The sequence below is a fragment of the Mus caroli genome, unplaced genomic scaffold (assembly GCF_978045245.1).
Source record: "Mus caroli unplaced genomic scaffold, Mus_caroli_1 scaffold_2, whole genome shotgun sequence".
NCBI lineage: Eukaryota > Metazoa > Chordata > Mammalia > Rodentia > Muridae > Mus > Mus caroli.
Window position 1 is genome coordinate 77,004,723 of NW_028227257.1, and position 16,219 is coordinate 77,020,941.

The 16,219-nt window shown below is 40.7% G+C and overlaps 1 protein-coding gene across 2 annotated transcripts in view; it reads left to right on the forward strand.

The window, feature by feature from the left end:
* The first annotated feature begins 861 nt into the window (after positions 1 to 861).
* The window catches only part of Caprin1 (cell cycle associated protein 1), a 31,407-nt gene continuing 16,049 nt past the window's right edge, over positions 862 to 16,219 (forward strand). The window contains exons 1-4 of one of the 2 annotated variants that reach the window (XM_021156477.2): positions 862 to 1,049; positions 1,564 to 1,773; positions 13,976 to 14,038; positions 14,139 to 14,225. In XM_021156477.2, coding sequence (XP_021012136.1) covers positions 1,564 to 1,773; positions 13,976 to 14,038; positions 14,139 to 14,225 — 360 coding nt within the window. In that variant the 5' untranslated portion in view covers positions 862 to 1,049. Of the gene's footprint in view, positions 1,050 to 1,458; positions 1,774 to 13,975; positions 14,039 to 14,138; positions 14,226 to 16,219 lie in introns of those variants that run through there. The other variant, XM_021156478.3, reaches the window with a different exon arrangement.

Consider the following 16,219-nt stretch of genomic DNA (forward strand, 5'->3'; position numbering starts at 1 on the left):
TCTAAATTTCCTTTTCATGGATTTTAAATTATAAATTGGTCATTTACTGTTCTCATACATCATGTTGCTGAATTTTCCACGGATCATATTCCTTTTAGTACCTTTCTCTAGATCACTCATTTTTTTCCCTTTTACTCGTTATCCACCCTCTTTGACCACTCCCCGCCCCCCGAATAATTCTCCTGGACAAAAAAAGTGCCCCCCGCACTCCCCCCCGCATCTAGCATAGTCTTTAAAGTTTTGGGTAAAATCTTAAACAAATCCGGTAAAGATAAGTAATTCATGATAGGGCGTACTTATCTATCTCAGGGTAGGAGAAGACGGGTTTTAACATGACTGGGGTAATTAAGGAGATCAAAAAGTCATGAAGGATGTTCATTCTCCATGCCTAGGTTATTGTATAATTATTATGTGGCAAGTTGTCTTTTCTCAGACCTTTTAGGGTGAGTTTGCATGCTCTGCATACAGAAGGAATTCTAGAAGCTGGGATTGCACCACCCACCCCACGCACCCCTTACTTGCAGAAACCTTTGCCCCTCCAACCCCCACTCCCACCAAATAAGGGCTCTACAAGGGGCAGTCCTCAGTTCCTGAGCCTGAGGCTTGACACCCATTGTCCCCGTTAGGATGTCAAGAGATTTCGCCTGAAGGACCCCAGCTTAGGTTTCACTCAAAACTCAAGGATCTGGGGTAACGGTCTCCGTGGGGGTACTTTCCAGATCTGCAAAGGGACAGGAACCTGGCGCCGAGGACATGGCCGGACGGGAGGCGCGGTCCGGTGACCTTTTTTCGACAGGCATTCCCGTCGGACAGCTTCACCGGCTTGAAGGCCCTCGCTCCCTATTGCTCCCGCCCCCCCTCGTTGCAGAGCGCTGGCTGGCTAAGTCCCTCCCGCGCCGGCTCTTGTCCCACTAGGAGCAGCTCAGTGCCGCGGGGACAGGGCGAAGCGGTCTGCGCCCACGGAGCGCACGTCTCTGTTCGCAACGCAGCGCCACCCTTGCCCCCCTCGGCTGCCCACTCCAGACGTCCAGCGGCTCCGCGCGCGCACGGTGAGCGCCATCCCGGATCAAAGGCGCCGAAGGGGAAGAAGGCCGCTGTACCTGGGTGTCCTTTTTACCTTCGGAGCTGTCCGAGCGGCTGGGAGGGCTCGCTCCGGGCCTCCCCACCCCCACCCCGGTCACTCCAAGTGCCCTTCTACACCCCTGGCCCTGACCTCTGTCCCTCTCGTTCTCGCAAGGCAACGGGTGCCACTTGCCCCGATGGGGACCGTTGCCCTGGCGGTTGACGGCGGCCGTGCCAGGCCCCGCCCCCAGCGCGAGCTCGGTGCCCCGGGGAGGGGGGAGGGGCGGGCGCCCCGGCGCCCCGCTGGCGGGTCGCGCGCGTGCCCGCGGGCCCCTTCCTGCCGGCGGCGCGCGCCGCCCCCTCCCCCCACCGCGCGCGCGCAGCCGCCCGCCCGCCCGCCCGCTGCGCGTTTTGTCCCGCGTCTCTCCCCGTCCGTCTCCTGACTTGCTGCTCTTGTCCTTCCCTCCCGCTTTTTTCCTCTCCTCTCTTCTCGGTCTAAAGATGCCCTCGGCCACCAGCCACAGCGGAAGCGGCAGCAAATCGTCCGGACCGCCGCCGCCGTCCGGTCCCTCCGGGAGTGAGGCGGCGGCCGGGGCAGCTGCGCCGGCTTCTCAGCATCCGGCAACCGGCACCGGCGCCGTCCAGACTGAGGCCATGAAGCAGATTCTCGGCGTAATCGACAAGAAACTTCGGAACCTGGAGAAGAAAAAGGTGCGAGGAGATAGTGGAGAGGGAGGGCTCGTGGCTCCAGCCCTACTCCGGCCCCGGCGGTGGATGGAGCTCCTTGTCCAGAAAACGGGCGCCTCGGGGAGGTGCCTGTCACCTGACCCCAACGCGGCGCTGCCTCTAGGCCTCGGTTACTCACATCAGGCTGAGCAGGGCCTTTCCGCCTGGTGACCGGTTGCTTGGGTTGGTGGGGCCCGTTGCTGCTGGATATGCTCCCAAACTGAGACCCGACTTTTGAAGGAGGCCAAGGGGCAGAAACAGTGTGCTTGGCCCGATTGCTTGTGGACTTGAGCGGCCCATGCCTTGTAACTGTGGCGTTTGCCTCTGGTACCTAGGCTGGGGGCTGGTGGAATGGCTCTCTTCCCAAGAAAAGATATGTGTCTAGACCTGAACTAGGGTTGCAGTCCCGTCAGGTCCTAGTTAAGCGGGCCTTTGCTTGGGTACCCCCGCCCCCTTCCGATGGGCTCCCTACGTTTCCCCCTTTGTTTCGATTGTCTGGGTGCTTGGAACCTCACGCCCAGCCTAGTCACGAGGTAGTTTTTAAATGAGTGGTTTTTGTTGTTGTTTTTTGCCATGACCTTTTCTTCTTAATTTATTATTTTTTACCGCTTCAGCATTCTAAAGGGTCAGGGAGATTTCCTCGATCCTTCGGAGATGGATCTAGTTTAGACTGGAGACTGCCTCTGGGTCTCTGGGCACATGGAGTGTCTAACATGGCGGCGGCTGCGGGAGAGGGAAGCGCTGTACAGGAGCTGCATTGTGAGCACAAAGCGAAAGCAGAGGGGGAGGGCAGAGACTAGGCAGCAGCCCCGCCTAGCCCCCCCTCCCAAAAAAAGTCGAGCCACACCCACACTGTTTTTGGCTTTAATATTTAGCCATTCTGGACCATACTGTTAGATTGCTTAAACCGGCTTTTTTGTTTTATGCATTTAGTGTAGGACCGTATACCAACACAGTTTAGAGGAAGAGTCTGAGTAGAAGTAAATTTCTACCTTGATTAAGAAAAGTAGTGGAAAGGGACAAACATGGGGTGGTAGAATGAAAATGGAGGCAATTTACCTGGAACTGTTATTCTAACTTGTCCTTTTACATTAAGTATAATGTAACTTTTGATAACTTATGCCTGCGGGGCATATTTTACAATTTTGAAAAATTCCCATGAAGATGTTTGTTTAACTAGTTAGTTGTTTAACTAGTTAGAGGAGATTAGTGAGATAGGATATTGGCTAAAAATCTGAGCTGTAGGAGGTAAGTTGGAAAAATCCAAGCTATTTACATCTTAATCTTGGTGGTTTATCTACTGATTTCCCATTTTTAGTGAATTTGAAACATTCACCTTTGTACTTTTCTGTTTCAGTGTTGAAGAGTGGCCATATTACTATAACTTTCCAGACTTTATTTGAAATTGAGAATATACATGAACAAGATATGAAGCTTTAGTTATTTTGATAAGAAATTTTAATGTATTAAATTATTAAATAGTGAAAATAAGAAATATTAAAATAGTGAAAGCACTGTAAGCTACATTCAAATATGGAATTTCATGCCAGCATTTTCTCTTTTTTTTTCTTTATTCTTTTTTTTTTTTTTTTTTTTGGTTTTTCCAGACAGGGTTTCTCTGTGTAGCTCTGGCTGTCCTGGAACTCACTTTGAAGACCAGGCTGGCGCCTCTAACTCAGAAATCCTCCTGCCTCTGCCTTCCAAGTGCTGGGATTAAAGGCGTGCACCACCACGCCGTGCTAGCATTTTCTGATACTTGATGTGTGTTTGGTACCCTGTGTGAAATTGAGTTTAACTTGGGTATCTTAAAATTTTTCGATTGCAATTAGCAGTGTTGTTAGGCTGTTGCTCCAAACGGTTTAGTTTTTGGAATTTCTGGGAACTCAGTTTCTCGTAGAATAGGATCCAACATGAGCTTTAATGATTTGAGGTATCAATGTTAGTGGTTGCAAAATCTTCAAATATGTTTATTAAAGAACAATGTTGAGTAGCAGTCATTATGTTTGTGAGGTAACAGATTGAAGTGTTTAAGGGCATTTTAAAACAAGACACAGAAAATGAGGTTATCCCTATGGAGACTTGAACCATAACTGGCCACTTGTTCTCTCTAGCTATAGGTAAGAGTAATGTCATCACCTGGGCCGTGGTGGTACACTCCTTTAGTCCCTGCATTCAGGTGGATCTCAAGTGTGAGGCCAGCCTGGTTTACAGAGTCAGTTAAGGACAGCCAGGACTTCTCAGAGATACGTTTTTTCCCCAAGATTCATATGATTGATATGAAGATTGACTCAGATAATAGTATATTATGATGTAACACAGTTACATGAAAATGTTTTCATCATTTCTGTTGTCAGTGTTTTGGTTGCTGAAGAACAGTGAGAAGATGAGGTTATAAACACAGGCTGGGCTGAGCTGCACCCTCACTAGACTGCTGATAATGGATCTTTTTTTGTTTGTTTGTTTTGTTTCTTTTTTCTTTTCTTTTTTTTTTTTTTTTTTTCTGAGACAGGGTTTCTCTGTGTAGCTCTGGCTGTCCTGGAACTCACTCTGTAGACCAGGCTGGCCTTGAACTCAGAAATCCACCTGCCTCTGTCTCCCAAGTGCTGGGATTAAAGGTGTGTGCGCCACCATTGACCAGTGATTATATTGGATCTTAATGACTGCTAAAGCTACAGTTACTTTGAAGATGCTCAAGGCATTGGACTTTGCATTAATACGAGTACATCTGGCTTTCATTTATTTCTCTATGACTGGATGATTTGCCCTGTAAGAGGTTTTCAGTAGGACTGAGCATTTGTAAAGATCCTAAAAGAGGATTTGCTCTATGAATCAGTTCTAATACTACTTTAGAAACTCCAATGTAATGGTCATATTTGATTCTTACCTTTTCATACTACAGCCTGCTAGACCAAGAAGGCATTCTAACAAAAGTTACTAGTAGCTAATGTAGTATACCACTTTAAGGCAGAGACCCAATACAATTGTATTTCATTTAAGAAAACAGTTTTTTATTCATTTGTTAATTTCTGCAGTGAGAATGCAAACTTCCCATTGGTGGGGTTCACAGAATGATCAAATGTCCTGCAACAGAAATATATGGCTTGGTTGTTTTTTGAAGTTTAGGCTAAAGAAAATCAATTGTAAATGTTAGCACCTTACTTAGCAATTAAAATACAAATAATACTGAGTTGAAGGACTTATTACCTAGTTTTTTTCAGCAGTACTTTCAGTACAGAAAAGGACTTTAGGCCATATAAGATGATACTTGGAAACAGTCTGCATTTTAAGAGATACTTATTTGATAGTGCAAGATATAATCAGTTTTGATGTAAAGGATGTTTTTAATAAGTGGCATTTAAGATGACTGACAACTCTACTAGATGAAAGGTTAGCTAGTGTTCTCTTTGCTTTAAAAAAGCTTAACTGAAACAAACTGATTGGGAAATGTATATATATTTTTATCCAGACCCTAAAGCATGGCTCTCAACCTGTGGGTCATGACTCCTCTAGAGGGTGGGTGGGGTCACCTAAGACCATTTGAAAATACAGATATTTACTTTACAATTATTAAATGAAGTAGTAACAAAATAATTTTGTGATTGGGAGTCACGACAACATAAGGAACTAACTTAACAGGTCCTAGCATTAGGGAGGTTGAGAACCATTGCTAAAGGCTATGTACTTGGTCTTTGTAATTGATACTCATTAGATAGTGAGAGTAACCTTGCTAGGCCTGCAGTGTGTTTCTTAGAATTTTTGATGCAACTGTTGTACAGGGCTTGTGTTAAATGCTTTAATAAATACTCATTCTTAAAACAATTTAATAGATAAAAACAAAACTTCTCTTGTGCTAATATAGGTTGGTTGGTTTGGTTTTTTTTTTTTTTTTTTTTTTTTTACATTTCAGGTTTTGGGGTGAGTTAGCTTCTTATTTGGTTTGCAAGATCCATTCATTCCCAGTGCAGAGGATAAAGTTACTTGGTTTTATTTTCTTGTCTTAGAAAAACAAAACAAAAGAAAACAAAAAACTACGATGCTTAATTTAAGAACAAGGTTGTATTTTATTTTTCAAGGGTCTATATGTAGCTCTGGTCATTCTGGAATTTGTTATTTAGACAAGCCTGGTCTGGAACTCACACATCACCTGCCCCTGTTTTCTGAGTGCTGGTGTTAAAGGAGTGTGCCACTACACAAGTTTACTTTGTTTTGAATTCACCTTGCCAAAGGGAAAAACTGACATGTAATTGGTTCTCAGCTCTCTGTGCAACCCTCCACCCCCATGGTGTATGATATTTAAAAAGGTTAAGTTGTGAACTCCTTTTCTTGGGTGAGAATAGAATCATGAGTATTGTTGTGATATGTTATGATTTTTCTGTTACCCTGGCTCTCTTGGAACTTGCTATATGGATCAGAAACTTGCTGTGTATAGACCAAGTTGGCCTCTCAGATCTGCCTGCCTCTACCTCCCAAGTGCTGGAATTAAAGGTCTGTACCACAGGTCTGTACTACTTGTGGGTTGTTTGTTTATTTATTTTTGTTTTTCGAGACAGGTTTTTTTTTTTTTTGTTTTTTGTTTTTTTTGGTGTTTTTGAGACAGGGTTTCTCTGTATAGCCCTGGTTGTCCTGGAACTCACTTTGTAGACCAGGCTGGCCTCGAACTCAGAAATCCGCCTGCCTCTGCCTCCCAAGTGCTGGGATTAAAGGCGTGTGCCACCACTGTCCAGCTTGTTTGTTTATTTTGATGTTGTCTGTCTTGGTAGTCTGCACAGCCAACAGGAATTGTGTTTAGATTCTTTTTGTAGTTTATTTAATGTTCATGCCTGGGTGTATGTATGTGAGTGCATGTGGTTGTGAGTAGCTGTTAGTGTTGGGACCAAATCTGGGTCTTCTGCAAGAGTAGAGTAGGAAGCTTTCTCAATTGCTGAGCTGTTTCTCTAGTCCCTAGTTACTCTTTTAAAAATCTAGCAGGCAGCTAGGTGTACTGGCATATTCCTTTAATCCTAGCATTTTATAGGGTAGAGGTAGGTAGAGCTCTGTAAGTTCTTAGCTAGCCTGGTTTAGATAGCGAGCTCTAGAACAGTTGGCTACATAGGCCTTGTCTCAAAAAACAACCTCAAAAGGTGAAAAGTTCAATATGCATGGGAAAAAAAACTTTGTTAGACATTTATTAATTACATTGCTGAGTTTTATAAATTGTCTAGGTAATTAACATACCAATGTCAGGTATTAGGACATAATTAAATGAAACTTCAAAAAATTTAAATTGTGTGTGTGTGTTCTAGAGCACAGATTGCAGTGTACCTTTTGAGGTCAGAGAACAATTTTTGGGGTTCTCACCTTGGCTCCTCTGACTGAACTCAGGTCACCTGTCTTGACGGCATGAGCCTTTATTGCCTCAGCCTTCTTGCTATACCTTTACAAATAATAATACTAGTCACGGCTGGCGGCAAATTTACAGTGTAGGAGGATGACCTTGAACTCTTGCTCCTCCTGTGTCTGCTTTTCCAGTGCTAGGGATACAGATGTATCACATGCCCAGATAAAACTTCAAAACTTTTAAATGTTGCATTTTTCTTTTTGGCATATATATATATATATATATATATATATATATATATATATATATATATATATATATTTGCCAGTCTCAATCTTGAAATGTTGTAAACCAGGAATATTTGAGTAACAGACTAGATTCTTAGAGGCTTGGCTCCTGGTGTTTTAGTAATGTTGGTCTGCCCCCAACTCCACCCCTGCCCCCACCCCACCCCTGTCCCAGCCCCACCCGTACACAGTGGGTGTGCAGTAAAGGAGTGAGGAGGAGTAGCAGAAGCAAAATTGAGCCCCAAATTTCCCACCAGCTATTGGAGGGCTCTTACTGAGGATGTGTAGAAAAACATGGGAGAGAAAGACTTTCCTGTGTAGAATTAAATTCATACTTTCTTGTGCGGGAGAACTAAGAGTAGCGGTTAAGAGCACTAGCTGTTCTTCCAGAGGACCCAGGCTCAATTTCCAGTACCCACATGGTAGCTCACAACTGTCTGTAACTCTAGTTCCAGGGACTCTGATACCCTCATACAGACATTTACAGGTTAAAAAACCAATGAATACAAAATAAAAACAAATCATTTAAAAGTTATACTCTGTGAGGAAAAGGGTAAGGTGTGCTATTTGATCGGTCTGCTAAAGAAACCTGCTTTAGGTTTGTTACTTGTCTGCAGTCATGGGATGTTTATATACTGCTGTAGGTTCTTCACCTTAAGGGCTCTTTAAAGTTGGTGATTATCATTGGAGTTAAGGCTCACTAGTAAACCATTCTGCTTGCTGTTCTTCCCTTACACATTGTACTAACAAGGAATATTTCATACTCTGCCTAAAACATTACCTAGAAATATTTGTAGCACCACCAACAATCCTTAATGGATTAATCCATGAAAGGAAAACTTGTTTTTTTTTTTTTTTTAAACTTGAATATTTTTCAGGTGGGCAGACAAATAGAACAATTCTGGTAGTGTAAGCAGGATTTGTCAATACTTTTAGTTTTAGGCAATGGCTTCCTTGTAATATTCTTACGCCAACATAGAAATTTAAAAGATTTGCTAGGCTTAACCCCAGCATTCAGGCAGAGGCAGATGGATTTCTGAGTTCAAGGCCAGCCTGGTCTACAGAGTGAGTTCCAGGACAGCCAGGGCATACAGAGAAACCCTGTCTCGAAAAATCAAAAAAACCAAAACCCAAAAATAGTCTGTCTCTAATTTACATGACTCCAGGAGGGGAAGAGAATGATTATGAATTTGTGCATGTGTGTGTTCTTCAGTTGTACACAAAGATAAGTCTACAGACTTATCTTTTTGATTAGCTTTATTAAACAGAGCAACTAATAGTTCTAAGCCTTGTGATTGTTACTTTTTCAACTTTTAACCTTTTTTTTTTAGGTGGTATACTGAGGATCACATTCAGGGCCTTTGACAAACCAGGCAAAGCACACTAAGCTATGTCTGGCCCCAACCTTCAGATTTTGTAAGAATGTGATTCAAAGTTGATGGTGTTAGAGGTCTTTGACATTTTCTTTTTCTTATCAGGGTCAATTGCTTCCATTCCTGCATGGACAGTAAGGGGTTTGCAGGATTATCTTTTTAAGTATGTTAACTTTGCTGTATATTAACTTTGAAAAAAATTAGAATGATAACTAGATAACATCAAGTAAATACCCAGAAGTCCCTTCGTCTTACACTCTTAATACTTTTTTGTTTAGGGCAGACTAATGCTACATGAACAGGCCTTCAGCATTTGAAGAGAACTGTTACAGATCTTCTGAGTTGTACGTGTTTTCTCCACTATTCTCTGAAAAAACTGACAATTTTTGCTGCTTTTATGAATTTTACCAGCTACTAAGTCTCAGTGGAGAGTGACTAGGAAGTAGCTGTTTACTGCTTACAGTCAGAAGTGGTGTTTCTCCAGATGATGTGTAGGGAGCGAGGCATTAATAATTTGATTTATCTGGAGAGAGAAGTCACAAATGAATGTGGAAAGTTGAAAAAAAAAATCTTTACCTTGCTGTGTCTGGATTTATGGTTTTTAAAGTATTACTGGATTTATTTGGCTTGGGTACAGAAAGTATAGCCAGGTGTTTTTTTTTTGGCTTTGCTTTATAATCTGTCTCAGGTTAGGTCTCATTAATTTTAAGAACAGACTTTAACTGGGTTTCCCTGGGTAGCATGGTTTTTCAGATGATATCTTTCTCTTTCTTGGGACTAGTTACAATTGAATAATTTTATTTTTGTAGTCTTTTAAAATGTGTAATTGAAAGTGTTTTCTTTTGGGATGGTTCAGCAGTTTAGAGCATGTGTTGCTCTTCCTGAGGAACATATTGTGTTTAGTTTCCAGTGCACAAATGGTGGTTTACTATCATTTCTAACTCCTGTTCTACCTGTTCAGGGTATCTGAGCCCCTCTAATGCTCTCATTGGGCACCAGGTGTGCATATGTGTGTGTATACATACATGTGTGTGAATACTCACACACGTGAAGAAGCAGATAAAAAATTAAGGATGGTTCTATAGTGGGATTTTAGCTGTAATAGTAAAGTTTGGGAACACATCTGTCATAGCTACCCATCTTGCTGTATTGATTTTAAAAACCTATGTCAGTAAAGAGGCTTTGAATTTGAAGGTGATGACTTTGGGAAGGATGGAACCTTAAGATACACTGCTGCTGCTCCTCCTCCTCCTCCTCACCATCATCTCAGGTTGGAAAAAGGAAACAGCAGTATTAGGCAGAGGCTGAAGTGAATCTTGTTAACAGCTGGGATTCGGTGACCTAAAAGATGGATATTGAGATAACGTGATTTTTCTGGGATATATTACGGCAAGTTATTTTTGCTACTCTTTTGTTTATAATTAGGTGAAACATGATTGACAATAGTGCCTCACTTGTATTTCATAGTCCTGCTGGCTCTAGAAAGAAGAAACTGGAGTTAGAATAGGACAGAATAGCACTTGGTGTAGTTCTCTGTAACACAAGCTTGACTTATAGTTGTACTTCTGTTATAGGGTTTCTCTTCATAGATTTGTTATTTTGGGAAATGCTTAAATTTTATTTCCTTTATGGTACTATAAATGAAAAACTTTAATACAGTTCAGAATATGTAGTAGCTGAAAAATAAACCATAATTTGACTTCCACAATCAGTGTTTCAAGGCAGCAAGGACAGATTAGTGTTAATTAGTATCATGGTACGCTTTATCTTTTTTATTCTACCAGTGTAGCTTCATTTTATAGGGAAAAAAGGCTTACTTACCTGCGTGTGTTTAAAAACTATTTGTTTTAATCACTATTTTAGACGGTTATGTTGTGGCTTCAGGGAAGAACTCTACCTTCTGACCTTTTTATTTCCCTAATCTTTGCCTTTTTGTTTTTTTATTTTGTTTGATCTGTTCGTGTAGCCAGTCCTTGTAGCTTATTTTATACTGCAAAATATAAAACCTAGTGTATATGAGTGCTCTTTCTTCATACACACCAGAAGAGGGCATCAGATTTCTAATTGATTTTTGAATTGGAAGTGAAAATGGGAGCAAAAGCATTAAGGTAGTGTCATTTCTTTCTAGTCTGTTTCAAAGATAAGGTGGTGTTGGGTAGTGAGTTAATTGTATCTTTTTCCTTACCACTGCAGGCTACTTAGTATTTTACTTGCAGGGCAAGCTATTTTTATTTTCTAAAATAACAGGGAACACAGTTGAGGGTTTTTTGTCTAGTACAAGTTTTTCACATTCATTACTGAATTAAATCATAAACCATTTTTAACTTCTGGTACTTTAGTTTGTTACCAAGGTTTAACAGAAGCACAGTAAAAGGTGGTAATTATTGAGTGAGTTAGCTTTCCATGGCTATGATAAAATTAAAAAAAAATCAAACTGAAGAAAATGAACTTAAAGGAAGAAAGCTTTACTTTGGCTCAGTTTGTTCATGTGGCTATAGTGTGGTGTACTATGACATGAAATGTGTATGAAACAGCTGCTTAGAGTAGTTGGAAAGAAGAAAAGAGGAAGGAATTGGGGACCCAACAGGTCCCACTTCCTTAGTTTGATGCAAATCACAAGCATTCATAAGTGGATTTTTTTTTTTCTTACAAAGTAGTTACTGGGTTAAATTATAAGTTGGTCTAGAAAGTAAACCACGTTTTCTAAATTGTTTATAGGTGAACCTTTAAGCAACTTGTTTCTAAGTTTAAACTACCTTGTGATGACTGTCAGTTCAGGAAAATATATATTTGATTCAGAATAATTAAAAAAGTTTCCAGATTCTACTGGATTGTTAAAAGGAAGTTCCATGGTCCGACCTACATGGTTCTCAGTTTTAGCTGTGTAAGGAATCCCAGCATATGGACCCCAGCATAGAGCTTCCAGGTGCTTCTAGGTTAGCAGCTATAAGGTGGTGCTATGGGTTTTTGTTGTCGTTGTTCCTTAAAGTTTCTCTAGCTAATGTTGCTGGCTTGAGGGTTACACTTCAGGAATCACTGACTTAGAATAGCTAAGTCTTTGTAGATATTTGATTTTATGTACTAGTGAACAGAGTTTCTTTCTGCCTCATCTTTTCTTGGTGATAGTTTTGTCTTAGCGCAGTGATCCTGTAGTGTATATGCTGATTAAACAAGTAGAGCCTGGGGGGTAGTTCTGTGTTTCAATGTAGAAAGTGTAAAGAGACTATTACAGTGCCTTCATTTGCTTTATATTCTTCCTCCCTCCCTCCCTCCCTCCCCCCTCTTTCAGGAACTTCTGACCAAAGAACTGGCCTGGCTTTTGAGGTTGTTGGATAGCTCATGCTCCTCTTCCTCACAGGGAACACATTTCTTACTGTAGCTCCTTCTCACCTTATAAGATGCTGGGTTCTCAGGTTACTACGGCTTGGGCAGTTATACTCATGTTAGTAATAATAGCTCAATTCCAAGCACCCACATAAAGGCACACACAACGAACAAAAAAGCTGGGCAGTGGTGGCCCACGCACACCTTTAATCTCGCACGTGGGAGGCAGAGGCAGGTGGATTTCTGAGTTCGAGGCCAGCCTGGTCTACAGGGTGAGTTCCAGGACAGCTAGGGCTACACCAGGGATTGATGCCCTCTACTGGCCTCTGTGGACACTGCATACACATAAGACACACCCATACACAAAATAAAAGTAACAATGAAAAATATGTATAACAGAAAAAGAAGGAATTACCAGATATAAGCTAATCAAGTATCCTCAGTTCAGAACTTTTTATTATATACTGGACCTGATATTTCGGTATCTTCTACATTTCTAAATTAAGAGGATGAGGTGGAAATATTTTAGACCGTTAGAAATAGCTTTAAGTTACAATTAAAAGCAAATCAAACCTGGTTTTTTACTTAAAGGAGAACGAACTGGGGCTGAGGCTAAAATCAGTGCCAGAGTTGAATTTGCCACGTGCAAAAGCATCTATCTGGGTCAAGCCCCCACCCCCCAAATTGAAAAAGATGGATGGGCCAGAGGTAACTAACTAGCATCGTTTGACAGGTGTTCTGAGGGGATGTCTTTTGCCATAATATAGGCTTATATTGTGGAATGGCTCATCTAAAAGTTCTTTTTGTTAGACTTTTATAGTGTAATGATTGTCTTCATTTAGCTACTTCCTGTATTAAGGTGTGAATGAGCTGAAGTCGATCTGTGGATTTGGACTTGAACCTTACGGAGTTCCCACATGGTTTCTGATGCTCTTATTGCTCTTTACCTGGGCTTGGCTTTTTACTTGATTTAATTTTATTGTCAAGGAACTGTATGCGATAATTATTTGAACTATTTTTCCTTTAAGTTGGATTTTTAAAAAAATCCTCTAGTTCTTTACAGTAGTGATTGAGTTCTTGACACTGTATCATTGTCTGAATATCTTTTGTGAGGTGATCTTTAATAGTAAAAACCTGGAAACCTTTTAAGCTAGCTAGCTAGATTTCTTTTCTTTTCTTTTCTTTTCTTTTCTTTTCTTTTCTTTATTCTAGACAGTCCCTCTTTATGTAGCTCGGGCTGTTTTAGAACTCAGTATGTACACGAGGTTGGCCTCAGGCTCATAGATACCTGTCTCCCAAGTGTTGGGTTTAAAGGCATGTGCCACTATGCCTCACTAAGTTTTCATCTTAACCAAAAAAGGATGACTTGATAGGGTTGTTGAAACCCTGCTCAGTTGCATAGAAGCAGTGGAGGAGTGTGACCATATAGTTTCAAGGTGTTTAAGGTAAAATGGGACAAACTTAGTAGTGAGTTCATTAGGAAATTATGCCATCTATTTACATCAGTTCTTTGAAGGATGGGAGTATAGACAGAAACACATATATTTAGCTTTACAAATGTCCAGTGTGTACGGTTGAGTAGAAAAGTATTTCAACCGTACAGTGACCCTCACTCATGTCTTGCTTATATGACGGCGTCTGTTTTTGAGTATCCTAAAGAGTAAGCAATATTTTGTTGACTTACATACTAGTATTTGATGTCTGTGATCCAGCAATGGTCAGTGTCTCAAGTTTACTAGTAAACTTGAGCTAGATGAATATATTAAGCTGGAGTACATCTGAAAATTAAGGCAAAATTTGACGTAGACTTTAAATATTTATTTTAGGTTTTCTTATTTGTCCTGGTTAAATTGATAAATGTAATTATTCTCTTTTCTTTTATGTAGGGTAAACTTGATGATTACCAGGAACGAATGAATAAAGGGGAAAGGCTCAATCAAGACCAGCTGGTAATGATGTTACATTTAATAAAGGCTCAGTGCTTGTTATTTTAAAAGTTTTTTTGTGGTTGTGTTTCTAATAAAAGTGTGCTCTGATTTGTCATTTCAGGATGCCGTATCTAAGTACCAGGAAGTCACAAATAATTTGGAGTTTGCAAAGGAATTACAGAGGAGTTTTATGGCATTAAGTCAAGATGTAAGTTAAAAAATACTGTGTAAAATATTAAAAATTAAGTTAGTGGAAACTATTATTTGGAGTTACTCATTACTGTTGATGAGTTCTCTGCCAGGTGTGGAAATTGGATTAAATTATTTCATTAATTTGCCAATTCTGTGTAACTGAAAACACTGGTTTTGGGAAGGACTGAGTTAAAATAAAATACCAGAAGGAGACCTGTCATCTTGTATGATAATTTAAAAATAATACATGCGGGAAATACCAGGTTAGCTTTGATTTGGTACAGTAAAAAACCCTTTTTACGTGATGAGAGACAATTCCAAGAGGAATTAGGAGACTAAGCTCTGATAACTGATTCAGGAATGGAATTGATTCACTTGGGTTCAGTGATTGACTATTACTTAAGGAATTGTGTAACCTTGGCCAAGTTACCTAGGTTTGCTGTTCTTTTATTATATGTAAGTACACTGTAACTGTCTTCAGGCACTCCAGAAGAAGGAGTGAGATCTCATTATGAATGGTTGTGAGCCACCATGTGGTTGCTGGGAATTGAACTCAGGACCTTCAGAAGAGCAGTCAGTGCTCTTAACCTCTGAGCCATCTCTCCAGCCCCCTGCTGTTCTTATATTAAATTTTCACATGAAAATTAAAAAGCGGGAGGACACAAGACCATCACAGCACCTTAGTTTTGTAATCTACAAAATAATAATGTTTTCTTTTTATAAAGTTATGCTTATTTGATACATATTTCTAGCACTTTGTTTTTATTATCACATCTTATAATTGAGTGTAGAAGGTATAGTTTGATAATTGGGTTTTTAACCAGTGCTTTAGTTGTTTTATGCTTTAGTCACTGTTCAGTTGTGATGAGGCACCATGACCAAGGCAACTCATCAAAGACAGTATTTAATAATTGAAGCTTGTTTAAAGTTTTAGGGATTTAGTCAATTACCATGGTTCTACATCTGGCTCCACAGGGTCAGAGAGAGAACTGGGCCTGGCTTGGCCATTTGAAACCTCAAAGGCTACACTTAACTCCATTATGGCCATACGCCTTTATCCTTCGCACATAGTGCCATTCCTTGATAACTAAGTAAGCATTCAAATATATGAGCCGATGGGAGCTGCCACAGTGCCTCTGTAATAGAATATCAGAGATTGGACAATCTGTAATGAAGAAAAATGTATTTCTCTGAGACACTGGAAGTTCAAGACCAAGGCATTGGCATTTGGTGTGGGTCTTCTATCACAAGATAGAAGAGGGAAGAACAAAGACTGTGATCCTACTTCCACAAACGGTTGCCATAGCAATGATAACTAGTTCATCAGGGTGGTGCTCTTTGGACCCAAGTAATTGGTTAAAGACTTTATCTCTCAACACTTAAATTTAGGTCTTTAAATTGCCAATACAGGAATACTAGGTATGAGGTTACACCATACTAACCAAGTGGGAGATTCTTGGTTTAGGTCAGTACTTTAAGCTTGATGGACCCTTCTTTCTCCTTCACACTTCCTATGCTTTATAAATACAGTTTACTTTTAAAGAAATGTTATACAGTTAATTTACTCTGATCCTTTGATATATTTTTCACAATAAGTAGATATCTTTTTTTATTTTGTATCAAATAGTAGCTTTAGCCTAGTTCTAATCTACCTTATTCATACCTTCTCTACTTAAGTTGATATGTCTCTCACATTTATTAAAAAAAGAAGACTTTGGGCTAGGGAGATTGCTGAGTTGGTTAAAGTGAGGACCTGAATTAGATCCCAAGAACCTATATGCAAGCCAGGTGTGGAGGCACTTGGTTGTAATCTCAGCTCTAAGGAGATGAAGAAAGGCAGATTTCTGGGGCCAGGGAGAGACCCTGTCTCACAAAGGTACCTGAGGTGTATGGTATCTAAGGAAGGATGCCTGAGATCTTCCTGCCTCCAGATGTATGTGTGTGCATGTGTCCACATGTGTACATGTTGTATGCACACTGAAGCACATGCAGTTACTTCTTTTGGATAGG